Below are 25,508 nucleotides of genomic sequence, written 5' to 3' on the forward strand. Positions count from 1 at the left end.
GAGTTGAGTGCGATGAAGGGTCGCGAGTGGCGCAAGGGTGTTGATGGACTGTGGCTTGCAGGGTTCGTCGGCGGCGGCGAAGGAACAGCGGCGGTGGCTGCATTTACCAACAGGATCGCAACCAGGACGCAACCGCAGTCAGCTCCCGGAGTTAGAACAGCCAGGGCCAGCTTAATGATGCTGATCGCCCAACCCCGACCCACGAGTGGACCAAAGTTGCACCTGTCGCAACGTCAGCGGCCTCCTTGATCAACATTCCACGGCTTCAGCAGGCTACGCATCCTCATAACCTCCAGAGATCTGCGATCTGCGCCGAGGTCTCGGCTCCCTCCTCAACTGCGCGCTCCTACAATGCTCAGAATAACTCTCCAGTAGCAAAGCCGCAGGTAGTGCGGCCCCGAAGTCCGATAGCACGGCCGCCCGTGACACAATGTCTTGGCGCATCGAGCTGTGGCGTCCATCGGCGCTCTGCACTTCAAGCCGCAGATTTAACCCACTCAACCGACCGACACATGTTGACCAGTCTAGCACTCAGCCCGGGGCCACGTTCCAGTCGCCGCGCTGCCGCCGGCTTGGCACGTGCGAGAGATTCGGAGTCGGCGTTCTGAATGTGTTTGCGCGGGGTCTGCACTCCGCCTGGACTTAGGGCTTGCTCTGCTCAACGCGGCTTCTGTGGACTCTACTCACAGAAGACAGAAGGCATTGACATCCAAGCCCGCGCTCGACTTGCATTCACCGATACCCCTGGCTTCAAACTGGTACTTGACACGATGCGAAATGGGCAATCGCCGTAAACCAAAACGATCTTCCAGATGGCCCAGACCTGTGGGATTCTGTTCGGTTGCGATATCGGGTACACTACCTCGATGTAGTGGCGAATGGCGGTGCCTCCTTCAGATCATTTTCTCGGTGGCATCAATGAGCAATGCTCCCAGAACTCGCGAGGAGCCGCATATCGTATTACGTGCGGTTTCCTTTCCGCCAGGTTACCAGGATCTCTTGGAGATTCTGCGTCCTCGGTCCATTGAGTGAGTTCTGCTTCAGGTCGCTTCCTGTCGCTTTCCTCTGGCTACAAAGGGAATCTGGGACCGGTTAAGCGGAACAACGTAGGCCTGGTCCTTCGGCACGAGAACGAACTGAAAGTTACTTTGCGGGTGGCCGGGCTGTCCGGATTGAGCCTGGGGATAGACGATGAGGGCCGGGTAGCCGGGTTGTCCAGGTTGAGACAGTACGTATATGATGGAACCCCGGTACCCACTATGTCAATGATAAGATCAGCAGCGCATACCGCCCCTTTACCAGGGATGCGGTAGCAATGGCGCGAGCCTGGTCAACTCACTGGTCCCTAGCAAATCGGCCCGACCATCTGACCTTACAAAAGCGTGAGGACGTTGCAGAGACCGTTACATATCTGCTTAAACTGCACAAATCTGCGCGCGTGTCGCCAGCGGCAAAGCACGGACACAGAAGTTAGGAAAGAAAGGAACTGTTCTGGGCTCGAATGAGAGACGTATAGCCTCGGCGACGACCACGACAGACTGATTTGCTTCCATCAAATCTACATTCACTATGTACTATCAACCTACTGCTGCGGAGTCTTTCCGGGAGGGTACACCTTCTTGTCGCCAAAGTAGGCAAAGCGTCCCGCGTCCTTGGGATACACAGGCGCGGACGTGTCCCACCTCTCCTCCCACCCGAAGTGGCTCTTCTTGTAGTCGGCGTACGCCTGCTTAATTTCGTCCTCCGTGTTCATGACGAAAGGTCCCTTGACAACGACAGGCTCTCCGATATCGCGCGCCTGCAACAGCAGGATCGTCGAGTCCGTCTCTGCCGTCACGGGAATCGCGTGTTCGGCGCTGTTTCCCGGCGACGCCTCGAAGGCCTCGTTCTCCTTCACCTCCTGGTCACCTAGGCGCACGCGCGCACCCTTGCCGTGGACGTACAGGGTACGCAAAGTGTCTGCACCCTTCGGAGGAGGGATCGTCACCTTTCCGCCCGCCTTCAGGTCGAACAGCCAGATAGCGAGGTCGCTTCCAGGCTCGTTCGCCCACGAGTTCTTCGGTGCACTCGGCGGGACGTGGCCCTCGTACTCGCCGGCCATGACCGAAATCCTCACGCGGCCGTTATCCTTCTCGATCTTGGGAATCTCCTCCGCCCACAGCATCCGGAACTCGGGCGGGGCGAACTTGTTCTTCTTCGGCAGATTCAGCCAGAGCTGATACCTGCTGTCAGCCTTGGGTTTGCGGAGCACACTCACATCTCCCACTCGTTCGGGTTCTTGTCGTCCAGCAGCGGAATCATCTCGGAGTGTCGCACACCAGAGCCAGCGGTAACCCACTGGACGTCGCCGTTCCCATACCGTGCACCGGCACCAGTGCTGTCGCCGTGGTCCATGAAGCCTTTGCGCATGAGCGACACGGTTTCGAAGCCGCGATGCGGGTGCCTGACGTCAGCCTCCATTCGACGTGCACAACTAACGCAGGGAATCCCGGAACAGGCCCAGTCGCCATGTATGTACGCCATCCGAAGTCATTCTCAAAGTCCCAGCCCGGATTGTGTCCCTTGAGGAGTTTGGGGTCAGGACCAAGCGTCTCGGTGCCTGCGGGGTAGTGGTCGACATGATGGTTCACGTAGAGGAACGGACCGACGCCCTTCCACTTCGCTTCAAGGGGGGCCACGGTGCCGAGTTTGTTGCGCAGTAATCGCGTTGGTCTGAGTGCCATTGTGGTTGTTGTGGATTGTTTGCTTGCAAGGGCAGAGGTGATGACATGCTTGATCTCTTATGCGATGATGAGGAGCAGGTATTACGGAAAGGCCGATCGAGACTTGGAGGCCGAGGTCCGAGGCTGTCGGGAGCTGATTGTCAGCAAGCCGTGCCTATTTGTCACCACTGGGAGCAGTCACAAACATTTCTCCGGCTGGTCCTCGAAAACGCACTGAGCCTTCTTCTGAGTGTGACGCTCATAGATTCAACGACATCGGCGAGGCGTAGATTGAGTAGATGGGATTGCTGTCTCGCGCGCTCCGTCCGTGTTAGGTGCGCCATGTACGCCGATCACCTAGCGCGCGCCAACCTGCCCCATGCCCCTTGCATCCGGGACCGGCCATGCCCTTCTACTAAACTTCCTCCACTTGCGCCCCGCCCACACAGGCGACTGACCTTCCTCGTTTTGATTGTTTGCTTCTCCTTATCACTCATCCCTACTTCACTGTCCTGTTGATCTGTCCACCATGAAGGTCGACGAAGGGGAATGGAAGGGGTGGAAGGTCAGCCAAGCCGACCCGCTGCGCTAACCAGCAGGTGTGGCTGGAGTACCTTGGCGACGACAGGATGCCTCTCCTTCGTGACCTTCCCTTCGCGGCGCCCTACTGACGAAAGGCGAGTACAAGATCAAGTACATGCCTCCCCCTGCAACCAGCGGCAGGTTCACTCCTCGCGAGAGCCGAGTCGACGTATTGATTGCTTGCGAGCACGGCAAGGTGAGGCTTCTCCGCCGCGCATGAAAGCTGAACTTAGGACTTCCAGATCTGTGTACAGCCTCCCCGTTTCAACATGAGCGAATATAACGTGACGCCGTTTGTGGACGGGCGCCGCATCCGGGGGTGCATCACAGCGTCGAAGGGCGGCCGTGTTACACGACCCACTTGCATCAGTTACGCCTATGAGGCTAGTGGTGAGAGAGTCGTCAAGAAAACGTTGAGGTTCGCACAGCTTGTGAGCTTGTGAGTGCTTTGATTAGAGCTGACCCACTGAAGGAGCACACTGGTGACCCGAGTTATCGCCCCGGCGTGGGCATGGGGGCTATCGAAGTCGTACTCTCCAAAGGCAAAGCTACCATGGGTGGCATGAGCCTCCCCCGCGTGTCCATTGCGCCACAATCTGCCATACACGGGACAGGAGAGGATGTGAGTAGCAAGGGTGTTGAACGACGAGAACTAACATGTAGGTGGGGCTTACGTCCTATGTTGGGTGAGTCGATGATCTGATAATCATCATTTCTAACTGGCAGCGGAGACATCATCGAAGAGGCCGAGCCGAGTAGGGTCTACCATCTCAAGGTCGATACAAGCGTTCCCAAATGCCGTGTGCGCTTCTTGGTGAGTTTGCGGCGTCACGTACTGTACTGCAAACTGACCACAGTATGCTACACAGGAAGCCGTCAAAGCACAACTGTCGGTGGCGGAGTACAACGTTCGGCTCTGCCCAGACCCTGGGCCACTCACTCCACTGGTAGACCGGAAGAAGAAGTTTAAGACAAACTCGGGAGTCGCCCTCAATGTCGGACCCGTCAGTGCGATGGCCAGCGACTCTGGCATTGGGGAGGAACATTTCGTCAAGAAGGAGCCCAGCCTTCAGGGAGAACTCGGCCTCAACAATATCCTCAACAGCAAGAAGCAGTTCAGCATTAAGAAGGAGCCGAGCGCCACCAATGAGATGTTTATCAAAAAGGAGCCCGACGTCAAGGAGGAGCTCAGCATCAAGAAGGAACCGTAACATCATTCAACTCATCATCTGTGCATCAAACATCGGCACTGGCATTAGAAGTCCTTCGCATCTTTCCATGTATGTAAGCATCAGGACCTGTAGAAACCAACGATCCATGCAACTGTGTAGCTCTACCTGGAGCCGTCGACGGAGGCTATCCAAAGCCCCGTCGAATTCTGCGATTAGCACTCGTCAGACCACCCTGAGCTGCACCGAGGACCTCTGCTGACCTGCAGGGCACATCTCCTACTATGCAGCAGGCGCAAGATTACACGGACACATTCTAGTCATACATAAGTCATCGCTAGCTAGTCCTGCCACACGCCATAGATGGCCGAGGGACCGTGGGCGTTGTAGTCGGCCTTCGAGATTGAGTGCTTGCCCTGCGTCTCGTTGAAGATGGGCTTGGCAACCATGCTGGCGCCAAGGAAGGGCGCAAGGTCGCTAGTCTGACCCTTGAAGTTGGCCATGTAGTCGGGAATGTTGAGGAGGCGGAGGCGGGCGGGCTGCGAGTCGTACGGCAGATCCGTGCTCGTCAGGAGGTACGGCGAGAGATACGACACGATCGCGGGAGGCAGCGCTGCTTGTCAGTTACGGATCTGCCTTGTAAACTTACACTTGAACCGGGCCATGTTGCCGATGACGCCGATAGAGTCCCAGATCGTGAGGCGCTCCCAGGTATTGAGGCCCTCGTGCTCGATCGCGCGGCCGATCGCCTCCCACACCGTGTCGCCGCCCTTCTTGGTGCCGAAGAGGAGCGGCTCGGCGAGGCGGTGGCGCACGCTGCCAACCGTGATCTCCTTCTCAGGCAGGGACGGGATCGTGACGACGATAACGTCCGCGGCCTCGGCAGCAGCCGCGGCGTCCGCCTCGGCCTTCGAAGCGGCAGCGGCAGCAGCAGCCAGCGCCTTCTTCGACTTGTGCGATGGGTTCGGGATCGCCTGCGGCACGGCATCGGCCGTGAGCTTCTTCGCGACATCAAAGGCGTCATCCTCCTCCTCTGGCTTCTTGTTCGACGTCACGACTGCGGCCTTGACGGCAGTCTTGGCGATCGGCACCTCGATGTCGTCGCCGACACACTCGGCGAAGATGAACTCCCGGATCTCCTTGACGTACTGCTCCTTCTGGCCCGGGGCGAAGCTCTCGACGCCAGCAACAGACTTCAGCTCCTTGTCCAGCTTCTCGTCCGCGAGCAGAAGCTTCTCCAGATGCCGCTCGCAGTCCACCTCACCGACATCCACCGTTGCTGTCGCCTCCCATCGCACGATCGAGTCGTAGACAATGTTCACCTCCGACGCCTCACGCCCGATGTGCAGCACAGCTCCCGAGACCGCGTTCATGGCGAACAGAGACGCGAGCGGTGACGGGAGCACAGCGAGCTGCGGGACGTTGAGGTTCTCGAAAGCCATCTGGCAGTAGTGCTCCTGCACCGAGAGGGGGAAGTCGACGGGCGCGGCTGGCGGAACGAGCAGTAGCGGAGAGGTGTTGTTCGTTGGTCGCAGGTCCATCAACGAGTACATGTACAGCCTGGCCGTCAGTTCCACATGGAGGATTTCCACTCACAGGACGAATTCCCTTCCCTCCCAGTCCTCTTCTCCTCGCGTATTGGCGAACGGCCATCGCACCTCGATCCGCTCTCTGCCTCCGTCCTCCCTCAGCGCGCTCTCCAACCGGTCTCCAATCAGCCACTCTGACCGGTTTGATGTCGTCGGCTCGCTGCCGTTCGCCCCGTTCATGGAAACATCGCCATTAGCGTCTGTTGATCCCGATGCGGCGTGGTTGCTCGACCCTCCGGTTCGCGGCACACCGTAACAGGCTTTGATAGTCTGATTGTTAGTGGTAGTTCAGCAGAACGCAGCTCACGAGTGTAGGCAGCGAGTACAGGTCCGTGACGCCCCTAGAGGCACGGATGATGTCGCTGTCGACATGCGCAATGACTGGCGGGTGGGCCATCTCTTGTGTCGCGGAACTTCGGGTCGACGGTGTGGATGGATGCAAAGTCTGGAGTCAATGAACACAAGCGACGCGTGAATCAACAACGAGCCGCGAGCAGCCGCCTGCCTCACCGCGCAACCGGAACCAAATTCACCTCCACCCAAGACACGCTCATGTTGGCAGTATATGGCCAGTCGTCATGTCCGACTGCTAGTCCGATCTCCTGTCCAAGTCCGCTGCTCATGCATATACCCCGGGATAAGCTCGACCATACACTTTTCATGCATCGCGTTACAAAATCTTCACAAATCAACGAATCTAAACTGGCACTTCCTTCTTTCTTTTAGAGGAGAAACGGATCGAACAAGGGGATGAATAATGTTATTAGGAGGGCGGAGAGGAGAGGAGGTTCTTCAGGCGGCCTTAAGATTGTAATTTCCACTTTGTTGAGAAAGAATGTTTCCCACTTTGTTGAAAAGTTGACTGGATCAGAAATCAAAGCTTAGCCATGACGGGTGCAGTCGAGAGACGCCCCTAGGCCTTGTTCTTCTTGGCCTCGTCAAGGACAGCCTTGACGCCGTTGATGATCTTGTCAACGTCACCGCGCGAGGGGTCAGCAGAGGTGACACCCATGTGGCCGACACGGAAGTACTCCGAGGCGATGTCCTTGTGGAGACCACCAGCAACGACGATGTCACGCTCAGCGAGCTTGGGGATGACATCGGCGGCAGTGACACCCTGGGGGTAGCGGACGGCGGACATGCCGTTGGCAGCGATGTCGCGCGAGAGGGGAACGAAGCCGCAGCCGAGCTTCTCGAGCTCGTCCTTGACGCGGTTCGAGACCTCGCGGTTGCGCGCAAGGCGGTCCTCGAAGGAGAGGTCACCCTCGAGGATCTCCTTGAGACCCTGGCGGAGCGAGTAGATGAGCTGAACGGGGGCTGGATGTCAGTTACACCGAACGGTCAAGACAACTCACGAGTAGCGAAGTACATCGGGCGGCCCTCCTCGTAAGCCTTCATGATGGGGAGCCAGCGCTTCCACGAGATGTAGTAGGAAGGAATGCTGTCGCGAGCCTCCATGGTCTTGATGGCACGCTCAGAGAGCATGCAGACGGAGAGACCAGGGGGGACACCGAGACCCTTCTGAGTGGCCGAGATGACGACGTCAAGGCCCCAGTCGTCGAAGCGGATCTCCTCAGAGGCGACGGCGCAGACGGCGTCGACGGCGATGAGCGAGTTGGGCGAGGTCTTGTGGATGATCTCAGAGTACTGCTTGACGGGGGCGAGGACACCGGTCGAGGTGTCGACCTGGGTGATGGTGACAAGCTTGTACTTCTTCTTCTGAAGGGCCTGCTCGAGGTCCTTGGGGTCGACGATGCCACCGACCTTGGCCTTGAGCTCGTCAACGTTGGCGCCGTAAGCCCTCAGGCAGTCGGCGAACGAGTCAGCGAAGTAGCCGTGGTTGAGGACGAGCTGCGTGGTCAGCGTCCGCCGTATCCAGGTGCGCCTAACGCAAAATGCCAGCTGCCCCACTCCCCGACACCCCGCAGTCCGTGCCACATTGAGTCAAGACGGAGCTGAAACGATCGGGGTGACTGGTTGCAAGGTATCACGAGGCAGAGGCAGCGATGGGAAACTCAGTACTTACGACGTTCTCTCCGGGCTCAACAAGGTTAACGGCGGCAGCGTCCCAGCCGAGGGTTCCGGAACCGGCGATGAGCATGGGCTGGCCCTTGGGGGCGTAGAGGACCTTCCTCAGCATGCGGATGCAGTCACCGAAGACGGGGATGAACGCCGGCGAGACGTGGGACATGCCGGGGGCGGCATTGGCGCCGAGGACTGGATGGGTTAGCTGGTGATCTCGTCGGGACCACGTCACGAGCTTGTCCGGTAGCCGGTCTTCCGGAGAGCTCACAACTCCGATAGCTGTAATACGGCGCTGCAAGACCTGCAAGACCCGCAAGATAGCGAGCAGCGCCAAATTACAGCAGCGGGGAGGCGCTAGTGCCTTGCTCGCCGCTAGGAAGCTGAAGGAGGACGGCTGGGGTGCCACACACCACTTCTACACCGATCCACCTCTTCTCGGAGCTCTCCTTTCATCCGACGACGTCTCCGACAGCTTTTCTTCTTCTCGAAACGCACCGCCATCTGAGAACTCGATCGGGCCAGGGATGACCAGGAGCTTGTGAGGCTGCTGCTTGAAGTCGGTAGTCATGTTGCGGATGTTGTGGGATGAAGAGATGTGGGCTGTGGGAAGAGATACAGTGGAGAAATTATACAGTTGGCGGGTGGGTTGGCGTAGAGTCGGCGTTGTGCGACTAGGGGTATTCCTGGGAGCGAGACCCTGGGCCGCGGGGCTCTGGGTCTGCTTAAATGATGCAGCGAACTGGCCGCCCGGGGAACCGGAGGAGGGGCGGCTCGCGGCCCTCGCAGCGCCAACAGCTGCTCTACTGATCTGGGACGTACGGGTCATGCGGCAAGGTTGTCTTGTCGACGCACCGAGCCTCCACCGTTCTAGTGTATTTGACTTGGAGCCGGGCCGAGTTTCCAGGCCCAATTTCGAACGGAGGGCCGTTCTGTGGTGGAGGTGGAGGCGTACGAGCGCTGTATTTCGATTCATTTCGCCGTGTTGGCAGATATGGCAGATGTCCGGGATGCGCTCTTTCATATCCCGATTAGCCCACTGCCGCCAGGAGACTGCGAGTGTCACTGCGCGATAGGAGCACGGCGCAACGTCACCCGGCTTTTTCCTCCAATCACACTCTGCCAACATCCCGAAGGCGGACACGGTGCCCACCTCCACTCACGTGGCCCCGGTGGGCGTTCCTGCGGATCCTCTGTCTCACCGTGGGAAATCTGGGCCTCCATCCCCGATGATAAGAGCCGGCTGCGGCTCTTGATTCGCGCTGAGGGCGCGGCTCATCCTTGCCGTACTGGGGAAAGCACATCACGTGAGACAGAAATGGTAGTCTCCCACGGTGGCACGTTTATCTGCAGCCTTCCCACGGTTCCCAACCAGTCTCAACATTCCCACGGATGCATCTTGTCCCTAATACTCTTGCCTATCATCTCCTGAGTAATGCCCATTAGCCTCAGCCTGGCACTTTCTAATAGCGGAGTCAATACCACGTGCGTCGATGTATCATCTGTGGCTCTTCAAATGTCCGCCGATCAGGCATTGTTGTTGCCTCTGCTCCCTATCGACTCCGACATCACTCCCTTCGGCGCGGGACGCAGGTCTCCACCCAACTCACTCAGCAGCCGGCATCAAGAGTACTGACCTCAGCGGCGCTGTTTAAGCCTGAAAACATCCCAGTGGGAGCGCGATCGCCGGCCGACAGTCATGGACTCGAATGCGATGGATATTGACGGCGCTGCCGGCCCGAGTGCGCCCCTGCAGCCCGTGGTGACTGCGCCGCCAATCGAGGCTGGAGCGCAGCAGAAGGAGACGCCCGTGCTCACTGTTGAGCCGAGTGGGACGAGCAGCCCTATCCCGAATGCGCTCGCCACTGTGCAAAACACAACAACGGTCAAAGCCGATGATGCTAACGGGGGAAGCGCTCGCATCGCCCGCACGGGATACGTGTACGACCCGCTCATGATGCTTCATTGCCAAGACGGATACGTGCCAACCGAGGACATTCACGATACGGGCGAGGGCCACCCCGAGGAGCCGATGCGTATCAAGCGCATCTTCACGCGCCTCAAGGACAACGGTCTCATCCGGCGGATGAAGGCGCTGCCCTCACGGGAATGTACGCTCGAGCAGGTCCGTCTTGTCCACGGCGATGACCACTGGTTGAAGGTTCAGGGAACGGAGAGTGAGTAGATGCAGTGCTCTGACGCTGTCTTGTCACCCTACGGGTTTGCTAACTTTAGCGTTCACGGACGAGTACATCCAGGAGACGAAGCAGTACTACGAGAACCTGTCGTTGTACGTGAACCGAGAGACGGCACACTGCGCGCGCCTGTCATGCGGCGGCGTCATCCAGGCGTGCAGAGCAGTGTGCACCGGACAGGTCCGAAATGCGTTCGCGATTGTGCGCCCACCAGGACACCACGCCGAGCCGGACGAGCACATGGGCTTCTGTTTCTTCAACAACGTCGCGGTTGCCGCGCGCGAGATGCAGAAAGAGGGACTGGCGAAGAAGGTGCTGATTCTTGACTGGTGAGTCTGCGAGCTAGAAGGGCCATCTTCGCTCTCTGAGCTACGAGTTCGGTTTTCATTGAGCTAACGACAGGGACGTGCACCACGGAAACGGAACGCAGCGCGCATTCTGGAATGACCCGAACGTGCTCTACATCTCTCTTCACCGACACGACGGAGGCAAGTTTTACCCTTCGTCCGACTTCGGTGCGCTCGATATGGTCGGCGAGGGACCGGGTGAGGGCAAAAGCGTGAACATTCCGTGGCCGAGTGGAGGGTTCGGCGACGGAGACTACATCTACGCGTTCCAGAAGATCGTGATGCCGATTGCGTATGAGTTCGAGCCCGATCTCGTCATCATCTCGTCCGGCTTTGACGCGGCCGACGGTGACCACCTCGGACAGTGTCACGTCACGCCAGCGGGCTACGGACACATGACGCACATGTTAAGCGCGCTCGCTGGAGGTCGGCTCGTCGTCGCTCTCGAGGGAGGATACAACCTGCGTGCTATCAGTGACAGCTCGCTCGCCGTCGCGCAGGTGCTGCTGGGCGAGACGCCGGCGGAGCTGACGCACGTCGAGGCGAGCGAGGCGGCGACCGAGGTCGTGCGCCAGGTCGCAAAGGTGCAGAGCCGGTTCTGGAAGAGCGTGGACGTGAAGGCGTGCGAGCCACCCGAGCCCGGATGCGAGGCATCCGTCGTCGCGATCCCGGATATCCTCAAAATTTACCGTGCCCACCACCTGTTCGAGAAGTATCGCCTGTGTCCGATCCCGTTGGCCAGTGAGGAGTTGGAGGAGGCGTACGCGAACCAAGTCCTCGCTTCTCAGGGACTCTTCGACGCCGCACCCGGATCCACGCTCGTGCTCTTCGTGCACGACTTTGGCAACCTCCGCGTCGAGACGGACGGCGTCGCCACGACGGATATCCAGCTTGCCAACTCGTACCTCCTCGACACGACCGATGCCGTCGTCGACTGGACGCGGGAGCGGGGTTACACTCTGATCGACGTGAACATGCTGCGCGCTCTGCCGACGACTCTGCCCCGCGAGGGACCACGTATGGTCGCGAACAAGGGCGACCCGCGCGACGGCAAGCTGCTCCGGTATCTGTGGGACAACTACGTCGACCTGAGCGACGCGGACAATGTGGTGATCATAGGTCACGGCTCGGGGTGTGCGGCGGTGATGGAGCTGATCAACCACCGCGACGTCGAGAGCAAGGTCAAGGCAGTCGTGCAAGTGGGCGGACTGCATTCCCTCGTCCGCGTTGACCCGAACAACGAGACGAGGCGTAACTGGTTCCGAGCCAGCAACCGAATCTACATCCCCAAGAGCCACCCGCTCATGAACGAGGAGCGGCTCTGGCGCCGCCTCGGCGGCCAGATCCACACGAGCGACAAGGCCAAGGTCGTCGATGTCCTGAACGACTCGATGCCCCAGATCAAGGAGTTTGTCGCGTCCAAACTCCCCGCTGCGCCTGTTGCCCCCGCGGCTGTCAATGGAGAGTCCGTTACCGCCGCTTAGGATGCGGAGTTGTTCATATGATACCCTGCACCGACATAGTTGATAATGTATAGTACATAATGCCGCCGTATGCACGATTACGCGTTTTCCACGGTCTCTTCCACTAAACGCTTCGCGGCAAGCTATCCGGCTCAGACTCACCGTTACGGTTGGGCAACGGGTGTGCTGGTGCCGGATAAAGCGTGCGAGCCAACGTGACAGGACGGTACGGCCTTGTTTCAGGTTGCAGTCGGTGCGTCAGTGCGTCGGTGAGCGATTTGAGGAGGGGTGAGATGGAGGCCACGAGGAGGTACTCCGTTTATTGTGCTCAGCCGATCGCCAGCGTGCCGGATAGTATCGATAGTAGCGTCCGAGGGGGTCCGACGATCTCCATCACGCACTCGTAGAGAAAGTCGTGAAGACCAAGGTCACTCGAGATACGCACACTCGGACGACCGCCGATAGTACCTGCCGCAAGAGGCTGACGCTCACTGCACCCAGGCACACGGAGGTGCACATGTGGGCACCAGCGTGGGTGGCTTCGAAGACGCGGCGTAGACCTACTAAGCGGTGGCGTTGCAGAGGTCGGTACCACGGCAAGCGGCTTGGCGCGGCGTGAATTGTTGCTCTATGCCGCTGGTTTGTCTTCCTCGGACTATCTTGTGTGCCTTCCTCGATGGGCATGAGCAGTCCTCGGTCCCTGGAGCCGTCGAGATGACGCATCAACCAGTAGTCAGTGGATCAGTGGACTTGCTTATCCGATGCAGGCGCAAAGGTTAGGGATCGACCTTCTCGGACGGCCAATGCGGGCTTTGCGGCTGCTTCTTCGACGCTTCTCGCAACTTCTCGAGGCCAGCTCGACGGGTGCTCGGAAGGGTCCGGAGATACCGGTCCCCGCTTGGGGCGTGCTCGGCGACGTTGTCCGTGGTCCCCAGTATCTGCTAGTTGTCCGCCTTGTCTTCCTCGTTCTGAGTGATCGCGCGACCATCCTTCAATCAGTTACTTGGCTCCTAGCCGAGCGACCACTTGAACTTACGATCGAGCTGGCGAGCATCCGACAGACTCTGCTTCCAAAGTGGGCGGGACATGGCACGGCGTGGGGGAGGCATGCAGGACGCCACGCCGTGACGCCCGAGGCCGGGAGGGGGGCAGTTGTGCGGACTCGGAGCACCGTGGTTGGCTGAGCGGGCTGAGCGGGCTCGGCGGCTGGTCGAGGGCCCTCGACGCTAGCTCGCAGGGCGGTGAGGGGAAATCGGGGGTCCCCACGAAATGACATCGCCGCAGCTGCTAGCATGACGCACAGACAGACCCCAAAGATAAGGGCTCTTGCCCTTAGTCTTCTCCTTCAAATGGCCATTCGGCCCTCTCATCCGTCTATTTCGGACTGGCGGGCGCAGCACATGGCCCAGCGTACCAGTGTAGTGGGACGCTACTGCTGAGCTGCAGAACGCGTGAACGCGTCCGCGTCGACGACACCGTGTGCCAGAGTGAGGATGGCATAAATGCGGGCTATCGTGCGGTCTACTGGGCAAGGATGAAACCCGCGGTGTCAGCCCCGGTTTGCCCTGAGGGCGTGAGGCATCCTCCTCCGGCGTGACCCTGAGCAGCTGGGCACACCTGGGGCGGTAATTTGCCCAAAGGGGAAGAAAATAGCGCATCCAGGGGGCGCACACTACGTCACAAGCTGCGTCTGTCACCCCGGATCACTTGTCTTGTTCCCACCAAATGCACCAGAGGCACCAAGAGACACACCCAACGTACCAACGTCAAGCTCCGCTCGCCTGCGCCCGACGCGAGCTCGGCTCACCGACACCTGACACGCCGGCCGTTCCTTGGCACCCCGAGTGAAGGACCGGGGGAGCTCGGACACCCGACCGCCTGCCGCCAGCAGCACTGCACCCTCCAGTCCTCCAACCCCACCCTCGGCACTCCCCAGTTTATCAACCCTCACAACGTGTCATCTTTTGACTTCTCTCATCTCTCCTGATTCTAGCTCTCTATACCTATCTACACAAAAACAATCGTGAGTACACCTTTACCTCAACTGAGTCGCTCTATCCTAGCTCTCGTACTGTCTGCAGCGAGCTAACAGCAGACAATGGTCAAGGGTACTGTTCCTACCGGCACGATGAAGGCGCTCGTCTACGAGAAGGTAAGCTATCCAATAGCTTGAGAGTGAGCTAACAACAGCCCCGCGAGTTCGAGGTCAAGCAGGTTCCCATCCCCAAGGTCGGCCCTCGCGACATCCTCCTCCAGGGTGAGTGTGCTCGCCAACCAGCTTGATTGAAGTACATGTGGAGCTGACCCCCAGTCCTCATCTGCGGCTTCTGTGGAACTGACGGACACATCCACGAGGTGAGTGCGAGCGATACGATGGGCAGGGCAGAGTGTGGTGGCACGGTAGATTGTTACCATCGCTATCAGGCGGACACCACCCAGAGAATTCCAAGCAACTGGTCACTCTAAGGCCTTACAATGCTTGCTCCGCGGATGTCACCGGCCTGAGTCACTTGCTTCTGGCGATCGGCATGCGCCCTCCTGATCCCACCACGTCAACTGCTCAGCTCTCCCGTCTGAACACGGAACACAGCTAACGACCAGGGTGACTTCAACCCCAAGTTCCCCCTCATTCCCGGTCACGAGGCCGTCGGCAAGGTCGTCGCTATGGGCGACGAGGTTACCGGCTTTGAGCTTGGCGACAAGGTCGCTGCCGACGTCGGCTCGACCTGTGGCCACTGCCACTACTGCCGTCGCGGTGAGGTCCTGATGTGCGAGGACTTTGCTGCTGCCGGTGTCCGCTCGGACGGTGGCTTCGCCGAGTACATCCGTTACCCCTTCGAGAAGTGCTACAAGATCAAGAACCTCTCCGACGAGGAGGCCACGCTTCTCGAGCCCGCCTCGTGCGCTATCCACGGCATGGACAAGCTCAAGATGCCCTTCGGTGCTACCGTCCTCCTCATCGGTGCCGGCCCGACCGGTCTCATTCTCGCCCAGCTCATGAAGATGGGTGGTGCCTCCAAGGTCACCATCGCCGCCAACGCCGGTGTCAAGATGGACCTCGCGCGCAAGCTCGACGCTGCCGACGAGTACATCGATCTCGACCGCTCTAACCCCGGCGCGCAGTGGGAGCAGCTGAAGAAGGACAACCCGTACGGCTTCGACGTTGTCGCCGAGTGCACCGGTGTGCAGAAGATTGTCAACGACTCGATCAACTACGTCGCCCGCGGCGGAACCCTCCTCGTTTACGGCGTGTACGAGGACAGCGCGACCGTCACCTGGCACCCGGCCAAGATCTTCGGCGACGAGCTCCGCATCATCGGCTCCTTCTCCCAGGCCTACTGCTTCCCCCGCGCCATTGCCCTGCTCGACGGAGGCAAGATCAACGTCAAGGGCATGGTCACGGACGTCTACACCCTTGACCAGTGGCAGGAGGCCATGGACAAGATGAACTCGCGCAAGGCCCTCAAGCTCGCCATCCGCCCCAACTAAGCACCAAGATCCCGTTGTAGCCCTACTGACAAAAATGAAAGCCAGTTGTCATTTAGACACTCTCAGCAGTTAAACAGATGCATATCCTTAGTTTACCCCCGCTCACGGCAGCAGCGGCAGCCTCATTCCCGTATGGATATCCCCGAGGAGACCAGCGAGAACAGTGGATCCAAAGAGAACAATGGATCCAGCGAGATCAGGGGATCGAGAGCATAGTCGGGGTCATCGAGAACGAACGAAACGCCCATCCTTGCCGCGTCTTGGTCCCACCTTCCCCTTGTCCCGGCTCACTTCACCGGATGTACTGGTCCCATTGCTGGTAGTCTCCTTCTCCACGCGTTGCTTCTTGGACCTCCGCTTGCCCTTCTCATCTCCGGTACTCCCCTCAGCCGAACTCTCAGGGGCAGTCGACAGCGTGCTGCTCGATCGCTCGCGCTTCACCGGGGGTCGGAACTCGAGTAGGGTGACCTCGTCGTCCTCGAAGGGGGAGCAAGTCGCATTACGGTATCCCGCGCGGTTGCGGGTACTCTCCTTGGCTTCCTTGAGCAGGGCAGAGACAACGTTGCTGGTCGCATACTGCGCAGGTCAGTTCAAGCACGAAAGTACAACTAACGGTGAACTTGACCGAGCAGATGGGGGTGTGAGGGTCGGGGTGCAGGCGGACTAGGTGGTTGTACTCGTACGGACCAAGCACCTTGCCACTTGCCCGTCAGTGTACTTCTCAGCTACAGACTTACCCGACATACGACGTCAAGCGGACCTTACGCATCAGCCATGCCCCAACGATGACACATACCTTCTTCACCTTCTCGGCGATGGTGGGCCGCGGCGGTTTCGAGACGTGCGGATGATGGTTCGAGCTGGGCCCCAGCGTGCCCAAGCCGAGCTTGACCTCGATGGTACCCAGCTCGTCGGCCGAGGAGCGCTTATCGGGCTTCTCGCCCTCGGTCCATTCCTAGACCCCATTAGCATTTCCTCATCGTCCTACAGTACACGACGTACCAGCTTCTTGAAGCGCAATGCCCGACGCACAATCGAGCCGTCATGCACGACCTCGAGCCTGTCCGAGATGGCGCAACGCTGCGAGAAGCTGACGCCGTACCCTGCCAGGCCTTGGATTCTGATCCCGTCTATTGTCGGCCAGAAGTTGAAGTCTCGGTGGTTGCCGAGTGGAGGCTGGACCATGATCTTGAAGTCCTGCTGTGTTACTACCTGCAGTGTTGGCGGCCGTACCTTCTTATGCTCGCACTCAACCATGAGCTCGGCTTTGCACTCGACCTGGGTCGACGGCCGCGGCTTGACCTCGGTGTACTTCTGGTCATGCTCGACTGATGTATTAGCAACCCTGATGGGGTGTGAACTGACTGAGTCTCCTCCCATCCGCAAACTCCAGCCATACCTGGGCATCAGCTAGGCGGCCGTTTCACAGCTCACCTCCCAGCCGCGCCACGGTCCTTCCTTGATCCTCATATCGAGTGCCAGTGTTTGTCAATGGCGATGAGGATAATGGTGAGGAAGGTGATGGTGAAGACGGGAATGTGAACGACAAGGACGTGGACTCGTACTTATGTGCACGGAGGGCGCAGCGGAGGGGGAGGGGCGATAACTTGTGTGGGTGGAGGAGGGCGAGGGCGTTGGGAGGGGTGCGGATGGGACCTGACGGCAGGCTGGAAGATTCATCCGCAGTCATGTGTGCGCGAACAGCGCGCACATAGTAGCCCGGGACAGCATCACCAGCTCACTAGAGACAACGCTATGTAACCGCGACCGTGAAGCGGTTCGGACTGTTGAGGTGGGTCTGGAAGAGGAAGCCTTTGTCCGCCGAGGCGGACCAGCCCGCGCCCGACGCCGAGCAAAGGGCCGGGCGCGCCAGGCGGCCCGCCTGAGGCAGTTATGATGCAAGCATCTCGGGTGGTGATGACCTTCCTATTGCGAGCCGGGTCTCCGAGCTCGGTATCTATAGACATGGAAGAATGATGAGTTGTGCGAGCAGCCGCCATCGGTGGTTGGAAACGCAAACGCCCTCTTCCACTCTCGCTGTCGACGCTGTCACCACTGTTTGGCGCCGCCGCAGTCGTTGTCGCTGTCACCCTTGTTCCCGGGATCACTGGTGAGCCGAGGTGTAGCGGATGTCGAATTCAATCTCATCTGTTCCCGCAAGGCCCCGAGCCGAGGAGTTTATTGTGATCCCAACTACTGATGCCAACGTTGCGCTGTATAGAAGCGGGATGGTGCGCCATGTCATCTGCAACCGACCCAATCTCGGCAACTCGGCCAAAATCCGTCTCAACCCTGAGATGATTCGATAAGATCACTAACCCTCTCCGAAACCCATGTGGTCAATTACGAAGTACACGTCCCATGAAGGCAGGACACTTAGTTTTGGACATGTTTATTGCTGGAAGGAACCTACGCAGCTCACACCATGCTACAGACATCAATAGTTTCATGTCATAGCCTTCTCTCGGTACTGGAGCCTCGGATCTTACCATCTCTAGGCGTAGTCGCCCTGGTTATATAGGAGACCTGAGAGGATGGTCGCTCAAGGGGCCGGCCACGAAAGCTGTGCAACGTTATCCCGTATGTGTGCTGTCGGCCTCTTGCCAGACTTTGAGCGTGCTCTCGGAGTATCGAGGATTCTCCCATGGCCGTGCCCATCTTTTGCAGCCTTGGTGCCCTGAGATCACATGTCCGCCGCGGTCATTAAGCGAAGCTTCGTTCCTCCTTGCTAATGTTCGCACTTCTCCTCGTCAGGAGCGAGTATGACCCGTCAGAGCTTACGTCTGGCTTGGGAAAGCTCGACACTGTCATCAGCCCACTGCCCGCCGAAGCCCTGAGCTGAGTGCGACGACTGCTGACGCACCTCGGGCCTTCGTGGGACCTGAAGCCTGAAGCCTGAAACCGAGTATCAAGCGATGGGCTGAACCTAAAACAGATATCCTGGTTTTTGGGAGTGTTTCCGTGGGGCTGGGAAGGAAGGTTGCTCGGCAAAGCGCCACTGGCCGTATCATCGCTCGCCGCTGTATATATAGCAAGCATTTGCACGTATCTGCTTGTCCAGAATATCTTCATCAACATGCTCTGCCTCTCAGTACTCACCTTCGTCATGGCCGCGCTGGTCTCAGCGGCTCCGCCTCCCAAGAAGGATAAGAACCAGTTCACGATCCGTCCCATCGCTCAGCAAGACAAGTGCCTGGACGTCGAGCCCGCTTCCGGTGAGAGCGTCGGCTACGCCCTGGTGTGAGTCACATAGAGATACTCAGCTGACATTTTAGCAAGCCATGCCGCAAAGAGCGCGGTCGCGCTGTCGCTTCCCAAACGTTCCAGTGGGAGACGCAGGCACCGGATGCTGACCCGCTCGACTTCACTGCAGAGCTCCTTCGCACGAGCTACCAGGTCAACGGCGCACCCGGATGTCTCTGGACCGAGGCTCGTGAGTTGCTCCATGCCGAAGCTGCGCTGACGCTACAGCGGAGGACACCCCTTATCCCGGCGTCGTGCCCTCGGTTGCGGCCTGCCCGGCGAAGGACAGCGAGGAGTACGACAACTTCCGCTGGCGTAAGACAGACAACCAAGGCCTGCAGATCTATCGCCCCCGCGGTCTCCGCCCTGGACTCAGGATGATCAGCCTTGCGCGCGAGGACAACAACCAGACCAACACCGTCGCAGCTCTCAAGTCGTTCAGCGACACCGACGACATGAAGTGGGTCTTCATCAAGGCTTGAGCCTGGCCAGAGCGTCGTAGGTATAGGTAGTAGTGTAATCGGACATTGTGTAGACCAACCATATGCATCCCTTGAACTCTGCTGATGTCACTCGGCGTACTGTCCGATCTATGAGCGCGGATGACGTTCGGTACTCCGATACACCGCTATGGGAGCACCGAGAGCCGAGAAGTGCCAAAAGCATGTAATGTAACGTTGTCGTTTCGATCGATCCAGAGGAAGCGATGTAGAACCGCTCCTAGCGATAGTGGGTTTCGAGCGTCGCACTTGCGGCATGGATGGCCGCATTCGTCAGCTGGCCCCAAGGTCATGTTTCTGTATGACACCTTGACGACCCCAGGACACTGGGTCGGGGTCCCAACGCGGTGCATTCAATTGCAGAGGAAGGTCGTGATCCAGTTTCCCGGACCCGTTTTTTAATTGCACAATTCTCGCCATCAACCCCGCATGCCCGAGACTTCGGCTCCCCTCGGATACCCGGATGCCCTTGCAAGCCCGTCAAGGCCCCTGCATGCCCGTCACAGAATGCGTCCCTGGGCCGTGTGATTGAAACATTTGAGGAAGATCTACCCGCTCTAATGGGCAGGCTCTACCCACGAACAATACCAGGCACTTTGAGAGTGATCACGCATTGAGCGGGATTCGGACAGCGAGCTCATGGCCAACTTCCCCGAGCGCTTTCTCACGATTCGGCATGCAGATAAGGGGGCCGCACGGTCGAATCATGCCTCAAGCTTCTTACGTATAGTTCAGTGAGCACAAGGGTGTTTTCTGAGGCCCTGGCACAATCGCTGCCTTGTTGACAACCAAACTCCAAGGTTAGAGTTCAGGTCGCGGTGTCTCTTGGGCCCCGCTGATGGGCATCGGCGAAGGCCATGGATGCACCGCCGCATTCATGTGAGAACGGCACCGTCAATGTCAAGAGGCTGGCTGCCGTGCCGGCACCGAGGAACATTCTGAGTCACTCGTTCTGAGACGACGGCATGGGCCGACAGATATAAAAGAACAAACTGATTAGCTTCGCATCAGCACATCATCTATCTAAGATTCGACCCTGTCATCATGTTCAAGACTCTCATTCATCTCGCCACGCTCAGCTTGGTGCTGGCTGACGGCCCCTTCTTCACAATTCAACCCAAGTCCGATTCGGGCAAGTGCATCGACACTCGCCCACTCTCTGGTTCAGACCTCTCCTATGCGTCTCTGTGAGCCCCATCCCGCAACTCTGCTGACAAGATAGGCAGCCGTGCGAGTACCATAAGGATGGTTCGCCAATCATGACACAATTGTTCCAGTTCGACAACCAGAGCCCCCTAGCGGAGCATCCAATGAAGGAGAGACTTTATGGGTTCTTCCCCGGTGGCGGCCGCGGCTGCTTCGCCGACTACATTCCCAGTGAGTACCCAAGTTACAGGCCTGGAAAGCTGACAGACAGACGATAAGAATGTCTTCCCCGAGGGTGGCAGCCCGCCAGGCGTCACTGAGTGCTCCACCGCCGAGGACGACGTTGCCGGGGCGCAGTGGTGGTTCGATGAGTGGGGCAATGATGCGATGAAGTTCCGCAAGGCCAAGGCCGGTCGTTATGGTCTTGGTAGGTAGAACCGTCAGGACAAGCTAACAACGCAGACAAGGGTCTTGAGCTTCGGACCAAGAACCGGACTGGATACGGAGAGCAGCCTACTCCTGAGATTTGGAAGGTTAGGAGTGCCGAGGAACAGCTGTGGACCGTTAGGATTTACGAAAACGTCAGAATTTCCCAATAAGACGCTAGGTAGGACCAAGAAGCTTGAAATCTGAGGGCCAAACGGAAAGGCAACCGGATCATCTATGCTCCAGAGCTTTGCAACCAGTCGCATAGGAGTTTATGCATTTCAGAAGATGCTCAGAGACTACAGACCGTGTACGCTACAGACCATGTATTGAGCGAAGTTGGCCAGTTGGTCCCATTCGTCGCTCGCGATACGGATATTCAAGAGGATGTTCTGATCACCAGCGGTCATGTCGTCCCTGACCGCCAGGGGTACCTCATGCTCAGAGTCAAAGTTGCATCTGCTTAAGGTTAAAGTTCAGTCCCGTATTCTCGGATCCGGGTCCCCATGCGCCTTGCGAGACCTATGGCGTGTGAACTCATTCTCATTGTAATGCGATTGGTGCGATCGTTACGATTCATTAGCAGCCTGCATTGTGCATGGGCTTATGAAATCAACCTTATGCCTTGGACGTGACTATCTCTCTGGTCGTGATCAGGATGATGCTTCTCCGAACTCTTCTGACAGTGTTGTGGGCATGCTAACCGTCTTTCACTGTCCCCTCGAGAGGCGGAGGCTGGGTGGACAGTCGCACTGGATGACCCCCTATTCTCGAGTACCGTTAGAGCATCTCACCTTGCGATCGGACAGCGAGGTCCATAGCGCGTATCGTCAGAGTCAAAAGCGTCAGTTCACGTCTCAGAACCCGATCGCAAGCCCTAGCGGACCATTGAAAAGTATCGACGGGTCAGCATTCGCATACTTGATGGTCTCGTCGGACCATGTTGATGACCCCCGCGTGACGTCATAGCTTGCAGATAAGATAGCGATTGTCGGATGCTGCTGACATTCACAGTATTGTACGTACCTTCGCAGACAAGCAAGTAGGCAAAGGGGAATGGCACGTGGAGAGAGGAATTGATTCACTGTTTCCGGCGACGTCTGGTTCGGAAAAGGCGTCCGTCTCGCGGGAACCTGCATCATTGTCGATGAGTGCATATACCACACCTTCTCTTGGTGCTATGGGTCGTTCATGCAGATGACCTCGGGCCACCAGGCGGGACGGATCTCTTTGATACCAACCTTCTCCCCGTCGACAGCAACCGGAGCCGTGCATTAGGCATGTGATCGTCGCCGCAGCAGATGTCACTCTCAGAATACACCGCCCAGCATGCAATATGCATGCAACATCCGCAACGTGCCGTTGTCTGAACGTAGTGGCCGGATCCGGCAGCATGCTTCTGCGGAATGGATCTGGCGAACCGCCTGCGTTGCTCGATCGCCGCCGCCCTGCACCGAAAATACACCACGCGCCGGTCAAACACCCAACAATTGGGTCTACTTAACGACCGACTGGCCTTCCCCCACCGCAATCCACTCTAACTTCCATCTAACATGATCAAGGCTCTCGTCGCTCTCACCTTTACTGGTGTCGCCATGGCGGCACCCTGCCCCTCGACTTTCCGCATCCACCCCGAGGGACACGATGACTATTGCGTCACTGTCGCGAAGACCACGGACAATCCTGGCCCGGCCTACGTGTGAGCAAGAGGGTGCCGCATTAGCTGACAGATCAGTGCCCGTTGCGACGGTTCGGCTGGCCAGCTCTGGAAGTTCGAAACTCCCCCTGGCACAACAGACATGCACCACATCCGCACCGCCGATGCCGCCGCAGGGCAGGGCTCATGTCTTGCCGCTGAGATCTGTGAGACGGCTTTCTCGATTCGAAGAGCTAACAGCAGACCGCGTCGAGGGTGCGTACAACGGTCGCCAGCTTGCGCTTTCTGGATGTAAGTTTGGGGACATTCGTGCTCAATACTAACTGTGGGCTACAATGACGGCGCCCAGAGCTGGAACTACATCGAGTACACCGGGCAGATGAAGATGGTCGGCCAGGTCGATGGTCGCCGTGAGTTGGCACTCTGAGACAGAACTGACCTGATAGCTGTCTGCTTCGATGTCCGCGACGGCAACGTGAACGGCGGCGCTCTGCAGATTTGGTACTGCACCGACGGCAACACCAACCAGATGTGGAACTTGGAGAGCTATGGCACCCACTAGGTGTCGGCCGTCTACGTAGTCAACCGTCGCCTGAGTGGGCAGTTGGACATTACTATGTTATGAGCTGGACATTGACTCTACACTCCATGGTCATACACTGGCTGAACCGATACGGCCGAGGTCCTCCGAAAAGGCGGTGTACGGAAGTTGGGGACAAACGGTGCAAGATCCAGGTCCGGACGCAGACACGTGCTCCGTTGATTATCGCTGGTAGCATGCAGAAATCTAGGCCGCTCTCCGGCACGGAGTGGCTGTCCTTCGCAGGGGATCACGTAGCCAGGCGTGGGTGACTTTGATCCGCAGCAGAGTAGCCTCCGAACCGAGACCAAGTTACCGAGATCCGCACTACGTCGCTGCATCTTCCCTCCACCTTTCTCGCTCTAGACCTTGGCCTGCGGCATGGGATCTTCTTCAAGCATTTCAGCTCAATACTCACAGCTCCTCGGGCTCTCTTGCGCAGTGGCTCAGAGGAAGCTCAAACTCTATCAGGCGTGCATAAATAGATCTCCATACTCGTATCACAGCCTCAGTATCACCAACAACACACTATCCTTACCCGTATGCTCACTCCTCTGCTTACCTCTTTGGCTTTCGCCTCGCTTGCGGGAGCGGACACTTGTCCCGCTCGCTTTCTGCTACACCCCAACGGTGATCCCGATGCCTGTCTGCATGTCGACACGATTACGGATGGCGCCAAGGCCAGCATGTGAGCTGTGAGATTGACTTGTCGCTGATGGTCCAGCCAGCGGTGCAATTCCTCGCCTGGGCAGTCGTGGACTTGGGCTTCAAACGGTCAGCTGCGCCTCTACGGCACTGGTATGAGCTACTGGTGCTTAGCGGCGAAGTATCGTAAGTCATCTTCTTGGCAGCACCTTCATTCAGTCAATTCTCATTTCTGCGCGATCGGGTACATTGTCCAGTGCTCATGCCCAGATGGGACGGACCCTCAGCCGCTTTACAACGGCCGCCAGCTGTTCATCACCCCATGTTTCGCCGAACCTACCATGCAATGGGAGCAAAACACTGCCCTGCAGATCGTCCTCGCCCAGACCTTCCAGGGACGCAAGGTGTGCATGGACTTGAAGGATGGGCAGATCGATGGCGGCGCGGTGCAGATGTGGCATTGCTACGACGGAAACCCCAACCAGCGCTGGACGGTCGACGACTGGTAGGTTCTCATCCAAGGAGTGCAAACTGCTCGGGAGGAGAGCTCTGGAGAGATCTTCGGAAGCAACGAAAAGAAGGAATGGCTTGGCAGATCTGGATCTTGATGGTTGCCGAAGAAGAGCGATGAACGAGCAAAAGTCGAATGGTGACAGAGGATAACGGACACTTAAATATCCCAGCTACGGGCCCGTAAGACTCCGTGGAATGCAATCTGTTTCGATGTTCAGTGTTGCACTACCGCATAGCTGAACCCTGGTGTCAGTGCTGAGTCAGTATAAAGATGATAGTGGCAGATCAGCCGCTATACCCAGTCAAGATGCTGTTCCACTTCGTAGTTGTCATCCTCGCAACACTCCAGGTGTTCGCCGATACCTGCCCTCGAAGCTTCGTCCTCCACCCCAACGAAAACAAGGACTACTGCCTCACCATCGATGAGGTGCACTCGGGTGGCTCATCCGCCTATGTCCGCCGATGTGCGAAGCCCCCGGCATTCGGGCAGGTCTGGTATTTCATGCCTTTCCCGCGCAATGCGGGGTACTTCCTTCGCAACGTGATCGCGGGTACCAACAATCTGTGCTTGAACGCCGAGGTTTGTGAGTCCCCTATCCCACTCGTTGAGCTCATTGAACCTGCACGTTAGTAGCAACGTCAGGCGCTGACACCAGACCGCCTCGAGTCGCCGCCTTACAACGGCCGGCACCTCGCGATCACCGAATGCTATAACGACGGCGCTAACGACTGGAAGCAGAACGGACACCACCAAATCGAGCTCGGCGCTTTCGTCGACGGTCGCAGTACGTATCGCCGTCTTCCCCTTCTGACGCACCAGAGTCCTGTATGGATCTCCGCGACGGGCGGCTCAATGGCGGTGCAGTCCAGATTTGGTACTGCGATGAAGGGGGACACAATCCGAACCAGCGCTGGGAGATTGAGGGTTATGAGTTTGAAGACTAATGTGCGAGGTGTCGCGAGACCCGATCGGGATGTCGTTTTTGGAGGTTGAAGGCGGCGAGAGCTTTGGTGCCCCACTGCCGTGTTCCGCGGAGATAACGGAGTCGATGAAAGGATGCACAGCTTTCTCAGAAGTAGAGCTCGGATGGGGAGCTCGGTGAGTAGTTCTGGCAGATATGATTACGCTTTGCTTAGCCATCATAGGTCGACGTCGCCGAAGGTGACTGATGGATGATCGACGATGCACCGCCTTGGTGACGGTCAGCTCGAGGATCGACGAGTGGTGGCGATGAAACTG

General features: G+C 58.2%; 12 protein-coding genes across 12 annotated transcripts; 7 read left to right on the forward strand and 5 right to left on the reverse strand.

Moving 5' to 3' along the window:
• Positions 1 to 1,582: 1,582 nt before the first annotated feature.
• Positions 1,583 to 2,723, reverse strand: A1Q1_00921 (pirin-like protein; the record flags this gene model as incomplete). The annotated part of the gene is made up of 2 exons (XM_014325544.1): positions 1,583 to 2,277; positions 2,339 to 2,723. 2 exons carry the CDS (start codon positions 2,721 to 2,723, stop codon positions 1,583 to 1,585), a joined length of 1,080 nt encoding a protein of 359 aa, XP_014181019.1.
• A 676-nt stretch (positions 2,724 to 3,399) lies between these two features.
• A1Q1_00922 (uncharacterized protein) lies at positions 3,400 to 4,495 on the forward strand (the record flags this gene model as incomplete). Its single annotated transcript, XM_014325545.1, has 5 exons — positions 3,400 to 3,480; positions 3,527 to 3,715; positions 3,757 to 3,947; positions 4,011 to 4,098; positions 4,154 to 4,495. 5 exons carry the CDS (start codon positions 3,400 to 3,402, stop codon positions 4,493 to 4,495), a joined length of 891 nt encoding a protein of 296 aa, XP_014181020.1.
• A 299-nt stretch (positions 4,496 to 4,794) lies between these two features.
• A1Q1_00923 (RNA polymerase II transcription factor) lies at positions 4,795 to 4,956 on the reverse strand (the record flags this gene model as incomplete). The annotated part of the gene is made up of 1 exon (XM_014325546.1): positions 4,795 to 4,956. One exon carries the CDS (start codon positions 4,954 to 4,956, stop codon positions 4,795 to 4,797), a length of 162 nt encoding a protein of 53 aa, XP_014181021.1.
• Positions 4,957 to 5,073: 117 nt separating this feature from the next.
• Positions 5,074 to 5,895, reverse strand: A1Q1_00924 (RNA polymerase II transcription factor; the record flags this gene model as incomplete). Its single annotated transcript, XM_014325547.1, has 1 exon — positions 5,074 to 5,895. One exon carries the CDS (start codon positions 5,893 to 5,895, stop codon positions 5,074 to 5,076), a length of 822 nt encoding a protein of 273 aa, XP_014181022.1.
• A 1,060-nt stretch (positions 5,896 to 6,955) lies between these two features.
• On the reverse strand, positions 6,956 to 8,893 carry A1Q1_00925 (alanine-glyoxylate transaminase; the record flags this gene model as incomplete). Its single annotated transcript, XM_014325548.1, has 4 exons — positions 6,956 to 7,359; positions 7,398 to 7,893; positions 8,069 to 8,259; positions 8,563 to 8,893. 4 exons carry the CDS (start codon positions 8,891 to 8,893, stop codon positions 6,956 to 6,958), a joined length of 1,422 nt encoding a protein of 473 aa, XP_014181023.1.
• An 870-nt stretch (positions 8,894 to 9,763) lies between these two features.
• A1Q1_00926 (histone deacetylase clr3) lies at positions 9,764 to 12,090 on the forward strand (the record flags this gene model as incomplete). Its single annotated transcript, XM_014325549.1, has 4 exons — positions 9,764 to 10,241; positions 10,300 to 10,354; positions 10,421 to 10,588; positions 10,662 to 12,090. The coding sequence occupies 4 exons, from the start codon at positions 9,764 to 9,766 to the stop codon at positions 12,088 to 12,090; spliced, it is 2,130 nt and encodes a 709-aa protein (XP_014181024.1).
• Positions 12,091 to 14,167: 2,077 nt separating this feature from the next.
• A1Q1_00927 (zinc-binding dehydrogenase) lies at positions 14,168 to 15,558 on the forward strand (the record flags this gene model as incomplete). The annotated part of the gene is made up of 4 exons (XM_014325550.1): positions 14,168 to 14,221; positions 14,269 to 14,326; positions 14,381 to 14,424; positions 14,671 to 15,558. 4 exons carry the CDS (start codon positions 14,168 to 14,170, stop codon positions 15,556 to 15,558), a joined length of 1,044 nt encoding a protein of 347 aa, XP_014181025.1.
• A 222-nt stretch (positions 15,559 to 15,780) lies between these two features.
• A1Q1_00928 (uncharacterized protein) lies at positions 15,781 to 17,248 on the reverse strand (the record flags this gene model as incomplete). Its single annotated transcript, XM_014325551.1, has 5 exons — positions 15,781 to 16,134; positions 16,172 to 16,259; positions 16,305 to 16,513; positions 16,561 to 16,922; positions 16,993 to 17,248. 5 exons carry the CDS (start codon positions 17,246 to 17,248, stop codon positions 15,781 to 15,783), a joined length of 1,269 nt encoding a protein of 422 aa, XP_014181026.1.
• A 1,386-nt stretch (positions 17,249 to 18,634) lies between these two features.
• Positions 18,635 to 19,283, forward strand: A1Q1_00929 (uncharacterized protein; the record flags this gene model as incomplete). Its single annotated transcript, XM_014325552.1, has 4 exons — positions 18,635 to 18,798; positions 18,838 to 18,884; positions 18,932 to 18,991; positions 19,030 to 19,283. The coding sequence occupies 4 exons, from the start codon at positions 18,635 to 18,637 to the stop codon at positions 19,281 to 19,283; spliced, it is 525 nt and encodes a 174-aa protein (XP_014181027.1).
• Positions 19,284 to 20,345: 1,062 nt separating this feature from the next.
• Positions 20,346 to 21,340, forward strand: A1Q1_00930 (uncharacterized protein; the record flags this gene model as incomplete). The annotated part of the gene is made up of 4 exons (XM_014325553.1): positions 20,346 to 20,488; positions 20,618 to 20,678; positions 20,727 to 20,874; positions 21,195 to 21,340. 4 exons carry the CDS (start codon positions 20,346 to 20,348, stop codon positions 21,338 to 21,340), a joined length of 498 nt encoding a protein of 165 aa, XP_014181028.1.
• Positions 21,341 to 22,426: 1,086 nt separating this feature from the next.
• A1Q1_00931 (uncharacterized protein) lies at positions 22,427 to 23,092 on the forward strand (the record flags this gene model as incomplete). Its single annotated transcript, XM_014325554.1, has 3 exons — positions 22,427 to 22,572; positions 22,637 to 22,821; positions 22,977 to 23,092. The coding sequence occupies 3 exons, from the start codon at positions 22,427 to 22,429 to the stop codon at positions 23,090 to 23,092; spliced, it is 447 nt and encodes a 148-aa protein (XP_014181029.1).
• A 1,483-nt stretch (positions 23,093 to 24,575) lies between these two features.
• A1Q1_00932 (uncharacterized protein) lies at positions 24,576 to 25,262 on the forward strand (the record flags this gene model as incomplete). Its single annotated transcript, XM_014325555.1, has 2 exons — positions 24,576 to 24,848; positions 24,903 to 25,262. 2 exons carry the CDS (start codon positions 24,576 to 24,578, stop codon positions 25,260 to 25,262), a joined length of 633 nt encoding a protein of 210 aa, XP_014181030.1.
• Between the last annotated feature and the right edge of the window lie 246 nt (positions 25,263 to 25,508).

Source organism: Trichosporon asahii (assembly GCF_000293215.1).
Source record: "Trichosporon asahii var. asahii CBS 2479 unplaced genomic scaffold scaffold00038, whole genome shotgun sequence".
Taxonomy (NCBI): domain Eukaryota; kingdom Fungi; phylum Basidiomycota; class Tremellomycetes; order Trichosporonales; family Trichosporonaceae; genus Trichosporon; species Trichosporon asahii.